The sequence below is a fragment of the Sus scrofa genome, chromosome 6 (assembly GCF_054392235.1).
Source record: "Sus scrofa isolate SSC_HxYL_T2T_F1_AM1 chromosome 6, Sscrofa_HxYL_maternal_Yorkshire_Landrace_v2.0, whole genome shotgun sequence".
NCBI classification, from domain to species: domain Eukaryota; kingdom Metazoa; phylum Chordata; class Mammalia; order Artiodactyla; family Suidae; genus Sus; species Sus scrofa.
In genome coordinates, this window is record NC_139388.1 from 68,657,060 (window position 1) to 68,674,138 (window position 17,079).

At 60.4% G+C, this 17,079-nt stretch overlaps 1 protein-coding gene across 1 annotated transcript in view; it reads left to right on the top strand.

The window, feature by feature from the left end:
- PRKCZ (protein kinase C zeta) overlaps positions 1–17,079 on the top strand; it is a gene marked incomplete at its 5' end in the record, with an annotated part of 85,859 nt that overhangs the window by 65,008 nt on the left and 3,772 nt on the right. Inside the window, 7 exon segments of the mRNA NM_001204374.1 lie at positions 1,563–1,660; positions 9,396–9,482; positions 10,696–10,831; positions 10,944–11,031; positions 11,922–12,041; positions 12,848–12,927; positions 13,277–13,366. Coding sequence (NP_001191303.1) covers positions 1,563–1,660; positions 9,396–9,482; positions 10,696–10,831; positions 10,944–11,031; positions 11,922–12,041; positions 12,848–12,927; positions 13,277–13,366 — 699 coding nt within the window.

The window sequence follows — 17,079 nt, forward strand, 5'->3', positions numbered from 1 at the left end:
GCCCCTCCGCCCTGCGTGGCACTCACGGGTGGGTGTGGGTGTCCAGGCTGGACGACTCAGAAAGCTGAGGCTCCAAGAAGTGTGGTGCCCGCCTGCGTCTTCACTGACGGTGGCAGCGCTGCCAGATGGTTCCAGACCCCGCCGCAGCCGCTGGCTGGAGGCTTAGTGGGCGTGGGCAGCTTGTGGAAGGCTGAGAGCGGGGGGGGGGGGGGGGGGGACTGCATGCGTCTGGCGGTGACTAGGCCGGACCTGGAGGTGGTCTCGGAAGAGCGGGAGACTGCCACCCCAGCTGGGCGGGGCCAGTGGCCTGGAGGGTGGCCCCCACGTCCTGGCCCCTGGGACCTGAGAATAAGGACTGATGGGGGGATGTAATTAAGGATTTCGGGAGGTCATCCTGGACTATCTGGGGGCCCGAAACCCGGGGACAAGCGTCCTTTCAGGAAAAGTCAGGGAAAGATTTGAGAAGGAAGAAGAAAACACAGACACACAGAAAAGCTGGTGCGAAGCGGGAGGCAGACAGGTGAGCAGATCAGACCTGAGGAGCAGGAAGGACCCTCCTGGGCCTTGGGGGTGCTCTGCCCGCGCCTTGAGCCCAGGCCTCCGCCTGAGCGCTGTGTTTGGTGGTGTCAGCCTTGGGGCTGCGGTGCTTTCTTAAAACAGCCTCCCTCGGGGTCCAGCAGGCAGGACAGAGGCAGCTGCCATCCAGCAGGAGCCCCGGGGGCTTGAGGATCACCTGGGGGAGGGCTTTCTTCCTGAGCACCTGACCGACCCGTGGCTTTGGAGGACAGAGGCAGGGACCGGTCAAGAGATCGGCTTAAGGCCGGCCTCGCCCAGGGGACACCCGAGTGCAGAGGCCCGGCGGCCACTGCAGGAGCAGGTGGAACCACCCTGCCCGAGGCCACTCTGGGGGGCGGGAGGGGCTCAGGACCAGCCCGGGAGGAGGCCCCTTGGGAGTTGGCCACGCTTTGGAAAACCTTAGGGGAGGCAGGCTGCTCTGGGCCCGGTTCCCTCTCCCTTTCCCAGCCCTAAGATAAGAGGTTTAACCTCTCGTCCAGCTCTGCTTTCTCGAGTTGAAAGGGAACCAAAGCCGTGGCCTCACTGTGACTCAAGCTGACTTCTCCCCAGTCCGGCTCGGGCTGTGTGGGGACAGCCTGTCGTGGGAGCTGGTACACGGGAGGCTGGGGAGCCCGCTGCAGTCACTGCCTCCCGTCTTCCCTGGAGGCGACGACACACACCTTGCAAGGCTGCCGTGGCAACACATGAGGCTGGGCCGCGGGCCTGAGCGCCTGCGGCCCGGAGGCCAGCACGCAGCTGGCGATGCTGGTGGAACTGGTGGTGGAGGTGATGGAGGTGAAGGTGGTGTGGGGATGATGTGCGAGGGTGTCGGCGAGGCTGCTGGGGGGTGGGGGTGGGGCAATGACGGTGGCGGAGCCGGATTTTTTGGTGGCGTCACCTTCTCCTCTCTGCACTGTCGCCTCAGGCAGAGTTGAGAGGCATTCCTCTCTCGGCGCCCCTTCTCCAGGACACCTGTGAGGGGTTCACACTCCTGGCTTCTCTTGCAGGATATTGACTGGGTACAGACAGAGAAGCACGTGTTTGAGCAGGCGTCCAGCAACCCTTTCCTGGTCGGCTTACACTCCTGCTTCCAGACGACGAGTCGGTAAGAGCAAAGCGGTGTTTCTGGGGTTCTGCTGATTTTGGATCGGAACCGTGTGGAAGCTGAGTTGGCTGAGGCGTCTGTAAGGCTCCCCCTTTGCAAGTATGGGGGTTTTTTGGTTCATCACACTAGCTTTGTTCTCATTCGCTGGTGTCATATTAAGTAAATTTCATACATCTGAAGCTAAATTCTTTTATTCTGTTTACAAAATATTTATTAGGGAGTTCCCGTCGTGGTGCAGTGGTTAACGAATCCGACTAGGAACCATGAGGTTGCGGGTTCGGTCCCTGCCCTTGCTCAGTGAGTTAATGATCCGGCGTTGCCGTGAGCTGTGGTGTAAGTTGCAGACACGGCTCAGATCCCGTGTTGCTGTGGCTCTGGCGTTGGCCAGTGGCTACAGCTCCGATTGGACCCCTAGCCTGGGAACCTCCATATGCCACAGGAGCGGCCCAAAGAAATAGCAAAAAGACAAAAAAAAAAAATATTTATTAAAGGTGTCCCACTGACACAGGCATGGGGCGAGGTGGGGGGGTGCCCCTGTGAACAGGAGGTGGGTCTTGGTGCTTATGGAGCATACCGACTAATAAGTACTCACAGCTTGGAGTTCCCTGGTGGCTCAGCAGGTTAAGGATCTGGGGTTGTCACTCTGTGGCACAGGTTCCATCCCTGGCCTAGGAACTTCCGTATATCACACCTGTGGCCAAAAAGAAAAAAAAACAAAAAATACTCACTGTTTGACTTATGAGCTTTATACTTAATAGAATTCTGCTTTAAAAAGGTTTGAGAACTGCTAGTCTAGGATATTGAATTTATATGCGGCTTGGATTTTTTTTTTTTTTTTTTTTGCCAAAGAGCTGTGCTCATGCAGTTTGGTTACTTGGAAAATTATCCACTGTGTTGTGGGTCGGGTCCTCAAGGCCACCCCCAGGCCCTGAGCACTGAGGAGAGCTCACGGGGCTCTGCTACTGACCCACTCCAGGCTCAGACTTCCTGCTGTGAGAGGCTGGGGAGCAAAACAGGCAAAGGGCAGGAGGCATGGGGTGGATTCGGGGATCCTGAGCCACCCAAGTCCCCTCCCCTGTGTCACACAGGATACCCTGAGCCCCTCCGGAAGGAATGGGGAATGGTTTGATGCGGGCGGGTCACGTGGGCACCTTACTAACGCCCCAGAAGCCGGGACTCAGCACGCTGCAGGTGTCGGCGTGAACCCTTTACATGGGAACAGACTGAGCCGGGGACCCAGAGGGGGCGACTGCGTCCACGCTCCTGTGCTCAGAGCTTCTCAGCTCGCCTCTCCCCCGGTCCATCCATCGTCAGGCCGCCCCCACCCCCATGGTCTGCGCCTTTGCCCGTCCTGGCTCTCAGTGATTCTCCCCGGGGGGTCTTAGGCTCCTCCCCCTCCTACCGCCACCCCCCACCTGAGCCACAGACACAGCCTCCTCAGGGGGCTGGTCCCGGGCTCCCCAGGCCCCCGGGACCCCCACGTCAGAGCGAAGCCAACGCAGATCTGAAGTGTCCATCTCCTGCCTCAGAGCCCCTGGGACGCTGCCCCAGTCATGCTGAGGTCCAGTCCCGGCTGAGGCGTGTGGACGAGGCCCCTGCCCCAGGCTCCGGCCTGACTCCACCCCCGTTGCCTCCTTTCCTCGCTGGCTCCCCCCGGCCCGGAGCCGCCGAGGGCCCAGCGGTCAGAGGCACTACCCGGTCTCCTGGGACCACAGCCGCGCCTACAGAGGCCTCCCCAACCCCACCTTCCCAGGCGAATGCCGAAGCAGCTCCGCTATGGGTGGGTTCGCTCTGCTGTGGGAACGAACAGGACGTGGGCACAAGCTCAGCTGTTTGGCCTCACTTCCACCTCTGCTGCGGGAGCCCAGCCTCTTTGGCACCCAGGCCCGGGCATCTCCCGTCACAGGGTCCCAGGGTCCCGGGTGTGATCAAATTAGAACCGGGGAAAAGGGTCCCTCAGTGTGTGTGGCGCCCAGGCAGCCGCCCCCTCTGCTGCTGAGAAGATGTGTTTGCAGCACGTTCAGCATCACAGCGCGGAGGTGGCCACGGCACACCCACGTCTCCTCCCTCTGGCTCTTTTTTTTTTTTTTTTTTTTTTGGTCTTTTTGTCTTTTTAGGGCTGCACCCGCGGCATATGGGGGTTCCCAGGCTAGGGGTCCAATCAGAGCTGTAGCCGCCAGCCTATACCACAGCCCCAGCAACGCGGGATCCGAGCCATGTCTGCCACCTACACCACAGTTCACGGCAATGCCAGATCCTTAACCCACTGTGCGAGGCCAGGGATTGAACCCACAGCCTCACGGTTCCCAGTCGGATTCGTTTCCGCTGTGCCACAACGGGAACTCCTCGTTCCTCTGGCTCTTACCCCTGGACTCCATCAGCCACCTCCTCCAGGAGCCCCTGAAACCTGGTTGGTGGAGATGCGTGTTTTTCCCAGGTTTCCAGATGCCACTTTCACCTGGAGTTTGCGCCCACGCCCGTCTGCCCCATGGATAGGACCCCAGGGGCTCGGCGGGCAGGCAGGGTCCGTGCTGGAGCATGTGGTTGGTACCTGGCGCCTCGCGGGCCATCGCGCCGTGGACGGGTAGCTGTTTAGGGACAGTCAGGGGTTTGGTACAGGCACCAAGTGGGCACATGGCAGAGTTCGTGCTGTTTAAGGGGCCAGGAAGCGGTTACAACCAGCTCAAAGGCCAGTTCAAAATCCTGCATGCGGGTGGGCAACAAGGACACTGGGACAGGCTAACACACAGGGCAGAGCCACTGGGTGGGGAGGGGCCGCCAGGCAGACTTCCTTTGCGCATCTGTGGATGGCAGCATTCGCATCAAAGTCACCACATGGACGACTCGGAAGCAGAGCCCACTGCCCCCGAGACCCCCGTCCTCAGTTCTGTTTCTGCAAAGCCTTTCATGGTTTCCTGGCAGGGGCACCAGCAGAGGCTCAGCGCCAGTGACCGGGGTTCAAATGCCACCCTCCCCCCCAGGGGCGGGGGAGCCTGGGGAAGATGGGGACGCGCGTGTCCTCTGACGCCAGGGGAGCGTGGACGGACTGAGCAAAACAGGAGCTGCTGGGGCAGAAGGGAAGGTCTGGACCTGGAGAATGGGGACGCTGGGGTCAGAGGGTGTGGGGACGGGCGCAGGAGCCCAGGGACGGGTCAGGCCTCGAGCAGGGGGGGTGGACGTGGTGAGAAGCAGGTGGGTGTGTGGGGCGGGCAGAGCCAGGGCCCGGGTCTGACCCTGGATGGTCTGCCTGATGTGGGTGGGAGGTGGGGTGGGGGGAGAACCGGTTCCCGGGGGCCTTGGCAGTGGAGGGGGCACGGACAGGATACCCCTGTGACCTGGGCGTGCAGGCGTGGGCACAAAGGGCTGTGCACTTGGCAGGATCATTGTGACCTTGAGCGGGCAGGTGCCCCTCCCCGGGGACCATGAGTCACTGTGCTCTCACAATGCAGAGAATCTGTGCCAGCCATGGTTTAACCCAGAATAGAAGGAGCGACGCTAAGTGACAGCGGGCATGGGTGGGGCCACGTCACCTCTGCTGATGTGACGCAGAGGCCTCGAGCTCGCACCCCACCCGGACCACCTAAAATAGTCAGAGGTGGCCTCTGCCCTTGGGCCTGGCTGGGGCCCCCTGGTGCGAGGGCACGCATGGAGAAGGGACCCTTCCGGGGACCAGAGTCCAGACTCGGGAGCCCGTACGAGGTTTCCAGGCTTCGCTTTATTTTTACGTCATGTGGGTGGACTGCACTGTCTGCCAACCCTGGACGGCCAGGCTCCCCCCAGAGCTCCGGACAGGGAGGGCCCCTCGGGATGCGGCCTCGGTCCACCCAGCCCCTGGAGCCACGTCCCCCTGCCGTCACCACGCAGCCCTCAGTGGGGGCAGCCCCTTGTTTCCTCCTGATCTGAGGGCAGCTGCCGGCTCTGGGCCAGGGCGGGTGGGTGGCGGGGTGTCATCGCCTTGCGCTGGGGACGGAGGCCCGGGAGCGGCACGAGCCATCCGCAGCCGGCGTCCTTGGGCCATCCCGTTGGGACGCGGTGACCTCACTGCCCCCCACATCCGCCGCCTGAGACTCCCCAGGACAGGGCCTGGCTCAGGCCGGATGTGGGGCTGCTGCTCCACAAGTGTCAGGACCAGACCTGAAGTTGTGCCGCTGAGTGCCTGTGAACCGACATCAGAAGGATCGCTTCTTTTTGAAAACTTGACACAATTTTATTTTACTTATTTTTTGGCTGCACGTGTGGCATGCACAAGTTCCCAGGCCAGGGGTCGAATCCACGTCATAGCAGCCACCCAAACTGCTGCAGTGACAACACCGGACCCTTAACCACTAGGCCACCAGGGAACTCTTTTTTTTCTTCTTCTTCTTTTTGGTTTTTTGTGTGTGCGCCAAATTCTCTGTGAGAGTTCAATATCGGGTTATTTCTGTATAACTTTTTTTAATTCCTCGGTGAATTTTATTACATCTATAGTTGTACCACGATCCTCACAACCAAATTCACCAGGGAACTCTTTTTGACACAATTTTAAAACAGCTTGAAAGTGAAAGAAGGAAGTAACTCTTGTGCACACTCCTTGCGAGTTTTGCTGAGTGTCTTTCTTCTTTGCTGGTTCTGTCTCCATGTGGACTTTAGAGTCAACCCACCTCGCTCCAGAAAGGAAAATGGGGCACCCTTGTGACATGGATACCCCGTACGCGGTCCCCCAGTTTCCCTTTTCATCTGCTCTATCAGGAGATTTAAAGTTTTCTGCATGCAGGAATTCCCTCTGTGGCAGAATAGGATGAGCGGCGTCTTGGGAGCGCTGGGATGCAGGTTCGATCCCCAGTCCGGCACAGTGGCTTAAGGATCTGGCATTGCAGCTGTGGCCTAGGTCTCGACTGTGGCTCAGATCTGATCCCTGGCCTGGGAGCTCCATATGCCGTGGGGTGACAAAAAAAAGTTTCTTGGCGTTCCCGTCATGGCGCAGCAGAAACGAATCCGATTAGGAACCATGAGGCTGCAGGTTCAATCCCTGGCCTCGCTCAGTGAATTAAGGATCTGGCATTGCCTTGAGCTGTGGCGTAGGTCGCAGATGCGGCTTGGACTAGTGTTGCTGAGACTGTGGTATAGACTGGCGACTACAACTCTGATTCGACCCCTGGCCTGGGAACCTCCATGTGCCATGGGTGCGGCCCTAAAAAACCAAAAAAAAAAAGGGTTTCTTTTTTTTTTTCTTGCTTAATTTTTGCTCTAGGTGTTTCTCTCTTTGTGTGTGTGTATCATTTTTATTTTTTTGGCTGCACCTGCAGCACATGGAAGTTCCCAGGCCAGGGATCGAACCCGCACCACAGCAGTGACAGTGCCAGATCCTTAACCACTGGGCCACCAGGGAGCCCATCCCGGTTCTTTGGTTTCCGCTCTAAGTGAGGTCTTCTCTTCCGCTGTCGGGACAGCAGCGTGACGTGGTTTCTGCCTGTGGATTCCGTGCCCAGGGTTCTTCCTCCCGAATTCTCAGTGGCCTCTTGGGTTCCGGATGAGCAGCCACATACCTGCAGAGGAGGCCGCCACCCGTCCTGCCCAGTTGACGCCTCTGCTCGGGGGCAGGCAGGTGGGGTGGGCCGCCTTCGCCGGTTCCCGGCCCTGTGAGTGGACTTGGTACATTACTGAGGAAGCGTCACCTGCCACGTCGGCTCCTTTCCCTCCCTGGTGTCACACGCCTGCCGACCGTGCTGCAGCCCAGGGGCTCGGGTGCAGGGACGTGGCCTTCGGCTGGACTCAGCTCGTCTGAGTCACAACACGTCATCCTCAGAGTGACACCCGATGGCCCCGGTGGGCTCTTGCCCTAAGGAGTGTCTAAAGCAGGGTCGAGCTTTACCTGCGGAAGGAGGGGAGACCCTCGGGGACACAGCTGCCCCGCGGAGAAAGGCCCTGCTCGGCGAGCTGCCGCGTCCCAGGGCCCCAGGCAGCTGCGTGTTTCCGGCCAGGCCGGGTGCGGAGAGGAAGTGGCAGGGGGTTTCCATGTCCCTGCTTCCCAGGGCTTCGTTCGTGCTGGCGTTTTTCTCTCGCGGGGCTGCACCGTGTTCTCCCTGGGGCAGTGCTGCTTTCTGTCCCCGTCCGTCCCCCGCGGAGACCGCGTCGGGGTCGGCATGTCTCCTCCTGGGGCGGCGCGATCCCTGGAAACTGTGGGAGATGCCCCCCTGTGCTTTGGAGTCACAGGGTTTGGTACCGGTGGGGGGGTTTAAACTGTGGGACCCGAGGCCACTTCCCGGGGGTCAAGGACTCTCACAGGGCGGCTGGGATGGGCCGCGTGCGTGTGTCACCGTGTGTCACAGCAGTGCTGACGGTCGGCGGGGGCTGGGCAGGGGCCCCGCCCTCACTCCTCACACCCGGCGGCAAACCCTTGCATCCTCCCTCCGTCGGGGCTCAAGAGGAGCCACAGGCACAACCCGAGCGCGTGGAGTTTGCCAGCGAAGCAGGCAGGGCCGGTTTTCTAAGACACTGGCAGGCTGCCGCTCAGAGTCGGGTCCAGCCCAGGTCCCAGGCTTCCCCCATCGGCAGCAGAAACGCTTCCGCCTTTTACGCATCCACTTGGGAGGGACCGACTGAGCTACCCCATGCTGGGCACCGGCAGGACCCCGCCGGGCGGCCAAGATCAGCCGGGTCCCTGCTCCGTGGCCCTCACAGCCCGGTGGGCGAGACGCGTGCGTTGCCACGGACACGTCCGCCGTCCTCGTGCAGCTGGCCTGCTGCTGGCGCCATGTCAGTGCTAATAAATATTTGATAAGCGAACGAGCAGAAGCAGGCGGCCCGGTGTCAAGGTCAGGGTTCCTGGCCCCTGCAGGCCACCCCGCCCCAGGGCCCAGGGAAGGCTCCGGCTCTGTCCGGGACGCAGGCCGCCACCTCCATCTCTGCCCCTGGCACGTCCTGTTCTGGCCGCAGCGTGTGATCAGAGCTTGGCAGGTGCTCAGCGTGTGGTCAGAGCTTGGCAGGTGGGCGGCTCCTTCTCCTCCGGGGCTGGGTGCCGGCAGGCTCACCCCCTCCCCCGTGCTCCCCACTCCAGAAGTGCCCCAGGTGAGCCACCGACCCCCAAATCCAGCAGCCGCCCTCAGCCATGTATTTTTGGAAAATGTGTGTGAGTCTGGTTTTGAAAATGGAACCTTATTAAATGCGAGAAGGATCTTCTCAGGAAAGAAACCATGTGGCCAATTGTCTGGAGACCTGGAGGACCGCACTCCTCTGCCCCTCCCCGCCCCCAAAGGTCTGCTGGCCACGCAGACCCCCACCCCAACCGGTGCAGGCCGCTGGAGGCCTGCGTGCTCTGCCTCCGGCCCTCGGGCCGCCCTGTGCTCTCACCTGGGCCCCCTGCCCTGGGCCCCCCAGACAGGGGCCAGGGAAGTCCTCTGGGAGGTGGTCACCTTCTGGCTTTTCCAAGAGCCAGTCCCCTTGGCCCCCAGGGTGGTCCTGAGCACTTTGGCCCCCACCCACCGTGCGGGCCCTGCTCCCCGGGAGGCCTTCCAGGGCTGCTGGGCCACACAGCCCTCCCCACCCTGTTTCTGCCTTTTTCCCCGGGAGGCAGCCTGGCCCCCTTGGGGGAAGCAGTAACTGTGCTCCTGGGACGAGGGGGAGTGACGTCTCTCTCTGGAGTTTTGCTGCGTTGGGGGCAGGACTGAGCCCGCATGGGCGGGCGCCCGTCCCCACGGCCAGCGAGGGGGCAGTGCCGGCCGCGTGCAATCCGGCCTCTGCGCGCCTCTCCCGGCAGGTTGTTCCTGGTCATTGAGTACGTCAACGGGGGCGACCTCATGTTCCACATGCAGAGGCAGAGGAAGCTGCCGGAGGAGCATGCCAGGTGGGCACGGGACCGGGAGTGCAGGCCGGGCGGGGGCCTGGGAGCAGCGCTGACCTCACCTCGGCCCTTTCTCTGCTTCCAAAGTGGGACTGGGGGTGGGGGGCCCGACGGTAAAGTTGCCCTGGGGGAGTGACTGTTCGTGGGCTGCACTGCGGTGATCACCGCCAGGGACACAGGGACACAGCAGCAGCGCAGCCCGGGCCTTCTGGCCTCAAGGTGGGCGGGCGCTCATCTCCACGCCCCGTGTAGCTCTTTCCTGCCGTCCAGGCTTTCCCCTTCCTTGCCTCATCCTTAGAGAGCCTTCCATGTGGCCTGAGAGTTGCCCTAGACCCTCCCGGGGCGGGGGGGGAGGCGCGTCCTAACCAGGGAAGGCGCCCCCACACCCCATTCCCTTTCCCAAAATCGTGTGAAACACACACAACCTGAAATTCACCATCTCACCCACTTCTGAGCGCCTAGCTCAGTGGCATGAAGGCGCGTTCCTGTCCTGCAACCGTCACCCCCGCCATCTCCAGACCGTTCTCTTCTTCCCAAACGGATGTCCCGTCCCCTCCCCGGCCCGGCCCCACCCTCCGACGTTCCATCTGGACTCCGGCTCCTCCAGGGGCGTCGGGAGTGCATTACACAGGCCTCGGGCCTCTGTGTCGCTGATGCCACTCGGCGTGACATCCTCAGGGCTCGTCCCCGCGGCCGCGGGCGTCCGTGTCCTCTCTTCCCAAGGCTGAGTGTCGCTGCCCGGGGACAGACCGCGTGTTCTCATCCTCGGCTTGGGATGGACCCTTGGCCTCTTTCCCCATTTTAGCTGCCGGGAGCCGTGCTGCTCTGGCGTGGCTCTACCCATGCCCACTCCAGGCCGGATTCAGTTCTCTGGGGTGTTTATGCAGAAGTAGGATTGCTGGGTCACATGATAATTGGATGTTGAATTTTTTGAGGACCTTCCAAAATTCCAAACTGTTTCCGCAGGAGCGGCGCTGGAGGGGCCCAGCCCTTCCGCCTCCTCGCCGGCGCTTGTTTTCAGTTTGGGGGGAGTTGGCTGGTGGCCTAAGGTGGGGTCTCCTTGTGGTTGGGGTTCGCGTTGTCCCAACCACCAGACGCGGGTCTTGCTGGCCCGCGGGCTCAGCGCCCGCCACACCCTCCCCATTCACGCCCGGCTGCCCAGGTCCTCGCTGGGGGTCTCTGCTGATGACCGCGTGTCGTCGTCTCCTCCCCCCAGATTCTACGCTGCTGAGATTTGCATCGCACTCAACTTCTTGCACGAGAGAGGGATCATCTACCGCGACCTGAAGCTGGACAACGTGCTCCTGGACGCCGACGGCCACATCAAGCTGACGGACTACGGCATGTGCAAGGCGAGCGCCTGCCCCGCCGCCCCGCGTTGCCCCGCCCCGCGCCCCCCGCCCGCCGCCGCCGCCGCCTGGGGTGTCTGCGGGCCTCCCTCCTGGTAACGCTCTGTCCCCACAGGAGGGCCTGGGCCCCGGTGACACGACCAGCACGTTCTGCGGGACCCCGAACTACATCGCCCCCGAGATCCTGCGCGGGGAGGAGTACGGTGAGCGCGGGGCTGCGGGCAGCAGGGCCCGGGCGGGGATGCCCAGGGATGACTCCGGAGCTTGGAAGCTGCCTCCCCTGGGGGGGGCTCGACCCCCAGCAGAGGGGAGCGGTGGACCTGCCTGGGTGACCCTGCCTATGGTCTAGCCAGGGGCCCTGGGGCTGGTCCAGAGCTGGGGAGGTTATTGACCAGATGGCGCTAAACACACACCCTGACTTGGCTCCCAGCCCCCCATCACCATCTGCCACAGTCCCCCCCTGTGGTCCCTGTGTTGGCCTGAGTGTCCCCGACTGAGAGCCCTGGGCCTGGCCTCTCCGATCCACCAGCCCAAGGGCTCGGAAAGAGGAAGTCCCGCGTCATGGGTGCTGCCCAGGGGCCCGGGTGGGACAAGGCCGTGTGTGCGCACATGCGTGTGCGGGTGTGGGTGTGTATGTGCGCACACCCCCCATGCTCTTTTAGGTGTTGCTGTTTTCAATGACACACGTAACATATACACTGGCAGATACTTGCAAACATTTTCTTGGCCATTAAAATGGGGGGGCAGGGTGACAGGTATCCTGCCCCTCAGATAACTAGGCCTCCAGGGAGGCGGATACGATTGAGGTCGCTTGGTGGCCGCTCGACAGCCCGTGGGCCAGAGCGGAGTCTAGAGCCCCGCCTGGGCCAGGGATGGCGTGTGTGGTGGAGGCGGACAGCTCCAGGCTTTCAGGGGGCCGCGGGCCACCGTGCTGCTCTTGGTGTGGGAACCGCTTTGCAGCTAATGAGGGAAGGCACCCCAGGACAGTGCACAGAGGGGAGGCCAGGCCTCCCCAGGACTGGACGGCACCGCCGGGGGGCTCCTCCTGCGGCCGCTGTGGCCGCCAGCCTGACGGGCCCGCTTGCTCCTCCAGGGTTCAGCGTGGACTGGTGGGCGCTGGGCGTCCTGATGTTTGAGATGATGGCCGGCCGCTCCCCCTTCGACATCATCACTGACAACCCGGACATGAACACCGAGGACTACCTTTTCCAAGGTGCACGCCCGGGTCGCGGCTCAGGCCGTGCTGCGGGCCCTCCGAGCCCCGCAGGGCGCCCCGCTCAGGCCCTCAGGCTGGTCCCCTTGCCGCCCGCCCCGAGGGGCCCCATCCGAGGCCAGCTCTCCAGAAGCAAAGACCGGGCCGTGGGAGCAGCCGTGGATAGAGGCTACTGCTCCCTCACGTCCACAGAAAAGAACCTGGAGTCCCCACCGTGGCTCAGTGCATTAAGAACCCGACTAGTGTCCATGAGGATGCAAGTTCGATCCCTGAGTCCGGGTTGGGGCTGGGCTCGGCCAGGCCACTGCCCTTTCCAGCCGCACGCCTTGCCGTCTAAGCTGTAGGGCTGGAATTGACTGCCCCTGGGATGCTGGGGCTGGGGGCGAGGCTGTCCCCACAGTGCCCTCTGGCTCTGTGGACGTGGGGACTTGGGGTCGTGGTGCCAGCCAAGCCTCTGTTGGTTCATCCGTGTCATAAGCTCATGTGACCATGTGCACCGGGGCCTCTGAGGCCTAGAGATCTGCTGGGGGGAGGGGGCCTGGACCACCAAGCCCCCACCCTCCTGCTCAGAGAGGCTCCAGCTCCCTGCAGGAAGAGGGGTGTAGGGGGCTGTCCCAGGGAAGAAGCTGGCCTCTCACGTCACCCCGTGGGGGGCAGGGTGGGGGTCTCAGGGAAGGAGCTGCCTCTCACGTCGCCCCGTGGCGGGGGTTGTGGGGGGGTCACAGCTGGCCTCTCACGTCGCCCCGTGATTGGTGTTGGGGGGTCTCGGGCAAGGAGCTGGCTCTCACGCCCTGACCCACCCGCAGTCATCCTGGAGAAGCCCATCCGGATCCCCCGGTTCCTCTCGGTCAAGGCCTCCCACGTCCTGAAAGGGTTCTTAAACAAGGTACTCCGTGGCCCCCGTGGCGGCCGGGCGGCGTCCCTTTCTCAGCGTCCCTGGGGCCGAGGCTCCCCACCTGGCGGGCCCCTCTCAGGGTGGGCTCCGGGACACGCGGTGGTGGGTGGGACCTGCTCCCTTCCTCCAGTGGCCTGTGGGTACTTATTTCTACTTGACAAAATAAATGAGAAGTTACGCCAATGAGGGATTTACTGAGGAAGCTTCATGTGTTGGGAGGAAGGCTTTTCATGAAGCTTCCGCTTCAAGTCACGCGGTGGGGGGAGGGGGGGCGCGCTGTCGCAGGGGGGCGGGGCTGCTTGGCTTGGTGCTGACTTGACCGCTTGAACTCTGACCCCAGGACCCCAAGGAGAGGCTGGGCTGCCGGCCACAGACCGGGTTTTCCGACATCAAGTCTCACGCCTTCTTCCGCAGCATAGACTGGGACCTGGTAAAGCGCATCCCCGGCCGCGCGGGGGGCAGGGCCTGGGGGCGCGGGGCGGGGGGGGGCATCCTCATCCGCATTCAGAACAGGGAGGGCGAGGCTGTGACAGGCCCCTGGGGGGAGGTCCTGAGAGGGGCCCCGGGGAGCGAGCGTGGCCTGTGGCCCTGTGCAGAACCAGCGCCCAGACAAGTGTGTTCGCTCTGGTTTCAAGCTCAGTTTCCCGAAATCCGCCGTGCTCGGTCCCGGACCCTGGCTCGGGCCACGGTCGGCGCGCGGGCCCTCCAGTCTTAGGGCCGAGGCTCCTGGCGTTTAAGGAAAATGGAACCTGATTTGTTTCAAAATATATAAATCGTTGCAGTTACTGAAATAAAACCTTTAAAATATGTTTTCTTGAGAAACAAAGTTAGGTAGCTAATTACGGAAGTGTTGAGCTCTGGCTGGAACCGAATCAGAAGCTCTGGGACCCCTGGGCGCCTCCCTCCCGCAGCCCTCCCTCCAGGCCCCCAGGCACCTGGCCGCACCTGTTACTGTCGCTTTCCAGCCACAGGACTTTCCTGTGTGTGTCTGGGGGTCCTGGGTGGGGGGAAGCCAGGCCCAGCAACCCCCTGGTTCCTAGGACCTGGTGGCCGCTGAGGGACAGGGCTAGAATGTGCTCCTGTCCCCCTGCCGCCACCCCATGCCCACCCCCCCATCCCCAGCCCAGCCCCCGCCCTGTCCCCAGCCCAACGGGGTTATTTTGAAACAGAATCTGATCAGGTGCAAATACACAGAAACAACTTTCAGCGCATTGGCATTTTTAAAGAGACCAGCTTGACTTTTTTTTCATTTAATTTTATTGTTCCACTAGCACAAAGGAGAAATTGGAATACTGATTGCTTTCGAATGGTTAATTATGCAGCTTGGCACACTTGGTGTCCCCTGCCTGGCGCCCATGGGACTCCTCAAGGTCCACACTGACTCCCAGGGGTCCAACCCCGGACCTGGGGGAGCCCAAGGCAGAGCCCCGCCCCCGCAGGTTGACGGCTCTGCCCAGTTCAGCTCCGGCACTGGCCAGGCAGGTGTACCCCCACTAAGCCGGGAAGGGCCTGCCCAGGAAGCTCGCCTGTGGCCGCGGGGCTCCCAACAGATCTTGGGCCTCAGTGAGAGACCTTGGTGGCCTGTGGTGCTGTGTCCATTGAAGCTGGTACTTGGTCGCTTGTAGTAAAGCCGGTTCTCAGGTGTGACCTGGGTGCTGCCTTGCCCCCTTAGCTGTCTCTAAACATTTTCCCATGAGCAGATCCACGGCCTGGGCATGAAACGGCGGGCTTATTCCTACGTGGTTCTTCGTGTCATAAACAGGGTTTACAATGAGGCCACATCCAGACCCCAAATGGCGGAGGGAACGCGGGTGGGTCCCGAGGGGTCGGCGGCGGCTCGGGTGCTCTTGGCCATGGGCGCCGTGGGTGTTCGCAGATGTAGACCTGCCCAGTGGCCTGGAAGCGCGAGCTTTTGTGAGGAGCACACGGGGCCAGGGCACAGTGTCGGGGGTGGGGGCACGTGGGGGGACATGGGGGCAGGGAGGGGAAGAAGCACTTTGACAAAATGGGGCTGGGGTCCCTCCTCCCGCTGTGGGTGGAGGCAGCCCGGGCCCCCACGCCTTGGCCCCTGGCTGTTGCTCCCCGTGCATCCGGGGCCTTGGGACAGGTATTTCTTCTTGTAATTAGAGTCTAGTTGGTTTACGGAGTTGTGCCATCTTCTGCTGCACAGCAAAGTGACTCAGCCGCGCCTACATTCTCTTCCTTCCGTTGTCTTCCCTCATGGTCCATGCCAGGAGATGGGCTGTATGGCAAGCAGGGCCTCGCTGCTAACCCTTCTAAATGCGATAGTTTCCATCTGCTAACCCCAAACTCCCCGTTCCTCCCACCCCCTCGCCCCTCCCCCTGGGTAACCCCAAGTCTGTTCTCTGTGTCTGTATTTCTATTTTGTGCCTAGGTTCACGTGTGCCGTGTTTTAGATTCCACATGTAAATGATTCTGTGTGGTCTTTGTCTTTCTCTGACTCACATCACTTAGGGTGAGATTCTCTAATGCATCCATGTTGCTGCAAATGGCATGATTTTGTTCTTTTGATGGCTGAGTAGCATTCCATTGTGTATATGTACCATGGCTTCTTCATTCATTCATCTGTCGATGGACAGTTAGGTTGTTGCCAGGTCTTGACTGCTGTGAATAGTGTGGCTGTAAACATACAGGCGTGTGTATATATTTTTTTGAATTGTAGTTTTGTCCAGATATATGCCCAGGAGTGGGATTGCTGGATCACGTGGTACTTTGCGGTTTTTTAAATTTTTTTATTTATTTATTTTTTGCTTTTTAGGGCCACACCCGCAGCATATGGAGGTTCCCAGGCTAGGGGTTGAATCATAGCTACAGCTGCCGGCCTACACCATAGCCACAGCCACACGGGATCCAAGCCATGTCTTTGATCTACACCACAGCTCACAGCAACACCAGATCCTTAACCCCCTGAGCGAGGCCAGGAATCAAACCCGCAACCTCATGGATCGTAGTCAGGTTCGTTAACCACTGATCCATGAAGGGAACTCCAGGATCGTATGGTAGTTTTATATTTAGTTTTCTGAGGAACCTCCATAGCAGTCTTCTATACTGGTTGTACCAGTTCATGTTCCCACCAAGAGGGAAGCATGTATTATTCGTAGACATGTTAGTGATGGCCACTTGACTAGTGTGAGGTGGCACCTCATTGTGGTTTTATTTGCATTTCTCTAGTGATTAGCAATATTGAGGCTTTTTTCACGTGCCTGTTGGCCATCCGTATGTCCTCTTTGGAGAAATGTCTGTTTAGGTCTTCTGCCCATTTTTCCATTGGGTCATCTGTTTTGTTGCTGTTGAGATGTACAGGTTGTTTGTATATTTTGGGGACTAAGCCCTTGTCAGTCGCATTGTTTGCAACTATTTTCTCCCAGTCCGTAGGCTGTCTTTTCATTGTTTAACCCCCCCCCCCGCCCCCAGTTTCCTTGTCTGTGCAAAAGCTTACGAGTTTGATTAAGGTCGTTTTCTTTTTCCTTTTTCGGCCCCCCCTTACGGCGTTCCTGGTCCAGGATCAGATCCGAGCTGCAGTTGCAACAGAAGCCGCAGCTGTGGCAATGCCAGATCCTTAGCCAGGCAGGGAATCGAACCTGCTTCCGAGTGCTCCCAAGATGCTGCCAGTCCCATTGTGCTGCAGCAGGAACTCCCTGTTTGTTTATTTCTGGTTTTATTTCTGTTGCCTGGGAGACCAACGGGAGAAACGATTAGTACCGTTGACATCAGACCGAGTTTGGCCTGTGTTCTCTTCCAGGCCTTTTATGGCGTCTTGTCTCATGTTTGTCTTTAAGCCATTTGGAGGTGGTGTTTTGTGTCTGTTCTGTGCGTGGTGTGAGGGTGTGTTCTAGTTTCACTCATTTACACGCAGCTGTCCCGTTTCCCAAGCACCGCTTGCCGAAGAGACTGTCTTTTTACCGTCTCATGGTCTTGCCTCCTTTGTCCGAGATCAATTGACTGTAGGTGTCTGGGTTTATTTCTGGGCCCTCTCTTCTGCTCCGTTGGTCTGTGTGTCTGTTTTTGTACTAGTACCACACTGTCTTGATTACTATAGCTTTGTAATTTTGTCTGAAGTCTGGGAGAGTGATGCCTCCTGCTTTATTTTTTTCCTCAGGATTGCTTTGGCAGTTCTGGGTC